This window comes from Melampsora larici-populina, assembly GCF_000204055.1.
Source record: "Melampsora larici-populina 98AG31 unplaced genomic scaffold MELLAscaffold_4, whole genome shotgun sequence".
Classification (NCBI taxonomy): domain Eukaryota; kingdom Fungi; phylum Basidiomycota; class Pucciniomycetes; order Pucciniales; family Melampsoraceae; genus Melampsora; species Melampsora laricis-populina.
Window position 1 is genome coordinate 956,043 of NW_006768768.1, and position 5,728 is coordinate 961,770.

The 5,728-nt window shown below is 41.6% G+C and overlaps 1 protein-coding gene across 1 annotated transcript; it reads left to right on the forward strand.

Annotated features, from left to right (window-relative positions):
* Positions 1-1,402: 1,402 nt before the first annotated feature.
* MELLADRAFT_102710 (uncharacterized protein) lies at positions 1,403-3,180 on the forward strand (the record flags this gene model as incomplete). Its single annotated transcript, XM_007405464.1, has 8 exons — positions 1,403-1,520; positions 1,641-1,759; positions 1,827-1,888; positions 1,968-2,125; positions 2,206-2,384; positions 2,470-2,505; positions 2,574-2,861; positions 2,944-3,180. The coding sequence occupies 8 exons, from the start codon at positions 1,403-1,405 to the stop codon at positions 3,178-3,180; spliced, it is 1,197 nt and encodes a 398-aa protein (XP_007405526.1).
* Positions 3,181-5,728: the final 2,548 nt, after the last annotated feature.

The following is a 5,728-nucleotide window of genomic DNA, read 5'->3' on the forward strand; positions in this document are numbered from 1 at the left end:
GAATCATAGATCATCTTGTTCTTCCAGTTTGATGATGGAATCTGATTGTTCTGATCACTGGAAGCCCAGAGTCCACTGCAAAACTATATAGTGAGCTGTCAAAATCTGATATCAGGGGATCAAGGGGTAGTGCTATAGGTAAAATGTCTTGGAAGTATCTTGCAGAGAAGGAAGGCTACACCGTCTTGTCTTCTCAAAGCACTCATAAATCTCCGCCATGATGGTTCTCTGAGAGACCGTTAGCATAACTACACTCTGTGTATGTTCTAAACCGCTCATTTGATAAGCTTATCCGCTCGTCCAGGCTCGTCCTACACTCTCCTCTCTCGTCCATCGTGGGTGCTCCATTCCTATTTTCCTTTTCATCAATTGTCCATAAAAGTCGTAATTCTGACAAAGAGTCAATTGCAATAAGGCAAAGACAATTCACCGCATCTCTACTTGAACATAAACAAACAACCAGGCGAGACACATTTCAATTATCCATGATCGAGGCCCTCAATAAGATAGGCCCATGAGATCTGAAGAGTTGGTAAGATTGAGAAACCTAAAAGGCATTGGTGGGTCTGACATCTGAGGCCCTTCTACGTGTCTTTTGCCTCGGCGGGCATCTCTCGCAACGATGTCGAAGCCAAGCACACTGATGAGGAAACGGTTGACCGATACCAAGGTGATTGCGGATTCACCCCGAGTCCAAGGATCAATTCTCAGTTGGGTGATAGCTTGACGAGGCGTTGCACGATCAAGATTGACCACTGGTGCTGCACCGGTAAGCCAGGTATTGTATCTTGTTGCATGGCGTTGTGACGGGCCAGACAATCGAAAGTTATCACCTCGTCCCCTTCAGGCTGTGGACTGTTGTGTCTCTTCTGTGTAGGAGGAGACTCTCACCAAGCTTTTTGACCTCTGTAGTGAACGATTGCCTCTCGCATTCCTTTTTTCTTCTTTCTTTCTCGATTCAAGTGGATCGTGTTCAGCCATTTTCAAAGTTATTGTATCAAGCAACGACGTCTCTCTCTCAAAAACCGACCCAGATCTAGCAACGTTTCCTGCCAGTACTTTTAGGCCTCCAAATTTCCATTCACAAGGGCATCAACGATGGATGAAATCGCGCGGGTCATCCCGAGCTCGCAGCAAATATTGTCGCGAGTTGATTTGCTCGACCCAGAGCAAAATACATATCGCATTGTTTATGAAATCCTCTCCGCCTCTGATCCACAGGTAAAAATTGTCATGGCGCAACTGCTTCTCATTTTTTAGGTCCCTGATGTTCTTGAATTTCACCCTTTCAATAGACGACTTCACATCCAACATGGCTCACTCCTATACTCATAGTATTTGGTTTGGCTGACTTAACGTTCGTATATTTCACCTTTCTCCAAGTGGTTGAACAGTCTCCCACATGTCAATGGTCATCACAACTTCAATTGCTCCTCACTTCAGGCAAATAATCTTGGGCTGCTGGACGGCATTTTTATTATGGAGGCAGTCAAACGCTTGGTTGGTGCGACGCGGTCGATGTCAGTGTCCATCTCTCTGCATTTGGACGGGGTGGACACCAAGTTCGCCATGTGATGCTGATTATTCTTACACACCTGCAACACATCTTTCCGTTTTGTGTCTTTTCTTTCTTCTTCCAGTTGGAATACTCTTGCCCAACACGCGAATGTTGTACAGTTACTGCATCATCTTGGAGGCTATCGCTGCCTTTATTGCACTTGACGGCGTGAACATCGCTCTGGTAAAAGACAGGACAAACGTGTGTGTACCTTCATTTTTGACATATCTAGCTTCTAGTTGACTCATTCAACTATCTGTATCAACAGCTCCACGTCATGAGACTGACAATCCTAGGGCTAAAATGGATCCCCCTATGGTGGTCAGGATGGTGAGGCCTGCCTCCCTGTCACTCAAGATTTCTTGACCTTCGAACCACTCCTTGAAACTCTTCGGCCAAAATGACACAGCTCTCATTGTAGGATCTTCGTTTGGGGCACGATGTCAAGCGTACTTTTGAAAAAAGGAATGAATCTAGGAGAATCTGATCAATCCAACGGTCAATTTTGGGGGAGCGTCTGGGCGATCAATATACTCTCAATCTCTCTGCCAGTGATCATTGCTATAAGTTGAGACATTTTCTCTATTTTCTAAACTCTCGGGGAATTACAACATGGCTTTCTGAAACTTCTTCCCAAAACGCCAAAGTCGAGACAGCCGTATTTATAGCAAGCTCTATCGCATTCTATAACGCTTCTCGAGGTCTTTCGAACGTGATGCAAGATCTCGCAGAGCTGATTCCTACTTTCCAAGCCAACGCGTCTATCAAAACAATGGAAACGCTGACGACTGCATTGAGGCAATTAGATAAATCAACCCGTCTCAGGGTAAGTGCCTAGTCATCCAAAGAACTTTTTTGCCATGTAAAAGTCCTTGTATTTCTCATGATATATAATTTTTGCCTGTCTTTAGGACCAAGCTCGCACGCACTTTATCTCGGGCTACAGGGTGAGGATTTTTCAAGTTTCTCATGTATGCGCAGCTTTCTGATAAAAGCCTTAACACAACACCATCAGATTTGGGCTTTCATAACTATCCTCCTCAACGTGGTGTTCACACCTTTCGCGGTCGTACAAGTCCGCTTCCTCCAAAAAGCTATCAAGATGTCGAAAGCGGAGCCCGCGCTCAAATCAGACTTCCGAAACAAAATAGAAGCTTACAGTCCACGGGTTTCTGGAGCATCTTATAGTTCTGGAAAGCCGATCTTGATTCCCAATCCGACGAATTCAAACAGGAAACCCGATCACACTGCACAATTTAGATCTATCATACTCATGATCATCCTCATCTATATGACTACCATGGTGCGTGCTGGACCTATCTATCTGCGTCAGTCCACGCATCCGCTAACCCAGGATCGCCTTCCTCTTCGGGATCTCTCATCAGTTTTACGCCATAATCACCTTTTTCATTGTCATATCACCAGTCACTTCAGCCAATAGAGACGTATTCCTCATCATCTGTTTGCTTAGTGGAGATAGCGTTGGGGCTGTCCTTGGGAATGTAATCATTATTCCTTTCTTTGTTCAAGCTTGGAGAGTTAGCCCGGTAGAAAACAAATCTAAACCTGAGACCTCGTCAAAGTCTCTTAAGGGGTTATCGGAACTGAATACACTTGTCTGATCAATTTTTCTGCAAAAAATACCAAACTCTGAGGCTTCAGAGGCCGGTCAGAAGGATGTTGGTTTTTTGTTATCTTTTGAGTTTTGAATTATTTATGTATATCATTTTGATCAGTTTAAATTACTTTTCATTCATTTTCAATCAGATGTAGAAATAAGTGTGTATTATGTATCAAGAACATTACAAATGTATGTATAAAAGTCATGAATCAAATTTGTCATTTGGTCTTGACCTCAGTGAATATGGGCTAAGAACCAAAAGAGCAACTACAACCTCCAAAATATCCTGCTTGTGAACCGCCAGCTTGTATTTGCCATCTCGCTCATATTTGACAAGGATATGCTTTCCAAATCATGGGCTTCCAAAATGTAACTTTTCAATTGAACATGCAGAAAGGCTGGGTATCATCTACCAAATAGTAGAACACACCTCTTAGAGCTTGGTCAAAACCATTTCGGGAGGCTTTGAGGATGTAGCAGTAGTTGGTATCTCTCAAAGCCTATGTATATGGGGATGCATTGGTGTCTGTTAATTTATGTCAAAACCCTGAGGTAAAAATGTCGGCAGTGCTGTGGTTATACATTAATAAGCTTTTTACACCAATTTGAGATTACATATTAGTTTTGTTTGATGAATAAGATTTGTATTGATTTTGGATTTTACTAAAAGCAGCCCCCCCTTCAAAGGCTTGACCGCCCCCTTTTAGTCGGGGAAGAAGAATACAATATCAAAAAGGCTGTCAGTTATTGATCCATGTGAATGCAAAACTGAACATCAAGGTGGCGGTCTTGAATTCAGGTGAAATGGAAGCCAATCGTTAAAAGCATTGTTATCACCTCCTCCTGCTTTCATGGCTTAAGATCTGTTGTTGGATTTGGTGCTTGGTAATTCAAACATCTCCATCCCTGGTGTTGCTTACAATCACAAATTTCCTCTTGTCCCCCTTTCACAGTGATTGATAAATATTTCTACTTCTTCCTGGTTCTTTCTTGTGATGATTAAACACATGCGCACGTAAAGAAACTCGATTGGTAATAACCAAAGCAAAGATTTGATTGATAATGATAAGATCCCTCACTAGATCAAGGTTATATATTACACCTCACATTCAGACCAACATGTATCACGGTTGATAAGTGATGATGAAACACAATTGGATATTTCATTGCTTCATTGTCATCATCATATAGAGACAGTCAATCAGAAGAACATGCAATATCAGGTCTTGCCTCTGCCATGCCAGAGACTGGAAGCAAGATAGTATCAATAGCATTCTGTAGCATCTCATCCAGTAACTTTCCATTTCACCTGAATCCAGACCGCCCCCTATGAGCCCCTATGTGTTGTTTTATTCACACATATTCACACGCTTTTGTATTGTAAACGTCTTCCCTGACTAAAAGGGGGCGGTCAACCCTTCAGAGGGGGGGCTCCTTTTCGTAAAATCCTTGATTTTAAATGAATATCAGATAAAGAAATTATTTATTAATATCAGCTATTCTGATGTACATTTAGGGTGTACAACTATGACTTCTGTCAAATTTCAGAGAGTTTGACAGAAGGTCTCACAGAACAACAGATACCAAAATTTGGCGGGATCTGTTGTTGGTTGCAAATATCAAGGCAGACAGAGCAACAGAACAACAGATCACATCAAAATTTTGGTATCTGTTGTTCTGCAAAACCTTCTGTCAAAGTCTCTGAAATTTGACAGAATTCATATTTGTACACCCTAATTTTTGTTTTGTTTGGTGATTAAAATTTGTATCTAATTTGAACAAATATGATGTTTTGTTTGATGATGAAGATTTGTATTGATTTTCAATGAATATGTTTTTTTGTTTGATGATGAAGATTTGTATTGATTTTCAATGAATATGATTTTTTGTTTGATGCTGAAGATTTGTAATGAAATATTAGGTATAAGCTATTGATAACACTGAGCAACTTTCTCTGTTAGCCTTTGTAGTATCCTTTTTGAAATCTCATTGGGACAATCTTCTTCTTTGTCCCAAGCAATCTCAAGGTCTTTGCTTTTGAGCTTGCTTGTCATCAATTTACTTGTGATTAAATTAGATTCTTTGCTTGCTTTCACTCTTTGAATTGCTACAGCTGTGAATGCTGTGATTGCATGAATTCTTGCTGTCTCATGGAGCTTGTTTTTTGAATTGATATTCAGCTTCTTGGCATCCTTTCTGTCAATTGGACACTCACTGCTGCCTTTGTGTTGAGCACATGTTTTGGCTGAAGAAAGCCTTCATTCTGGTGCATCTTTTGCGCTCCTATAGGTCTTCATAAAGTGCATGTTAGTATTGAAAAACCCTGTCAACAAAAGGTCAAGATTTTTGTGGTACCCTCCGTGGGTGTATTCCAGGGTCCTCTCTCTGCGCGGCCACGTCCGCGCGCCTTGCAGAGGGTCTTGGGACTAATCGTGAAATTCTGGCACGGAGACTCCAAGGATTAAGTCCTCTTAAGTCATTTTTTGACTTTTCCGGCGTTCCTCACTGATAAACAACAATTTGCCTTGCAGGCAAAGTTATTTGGAATA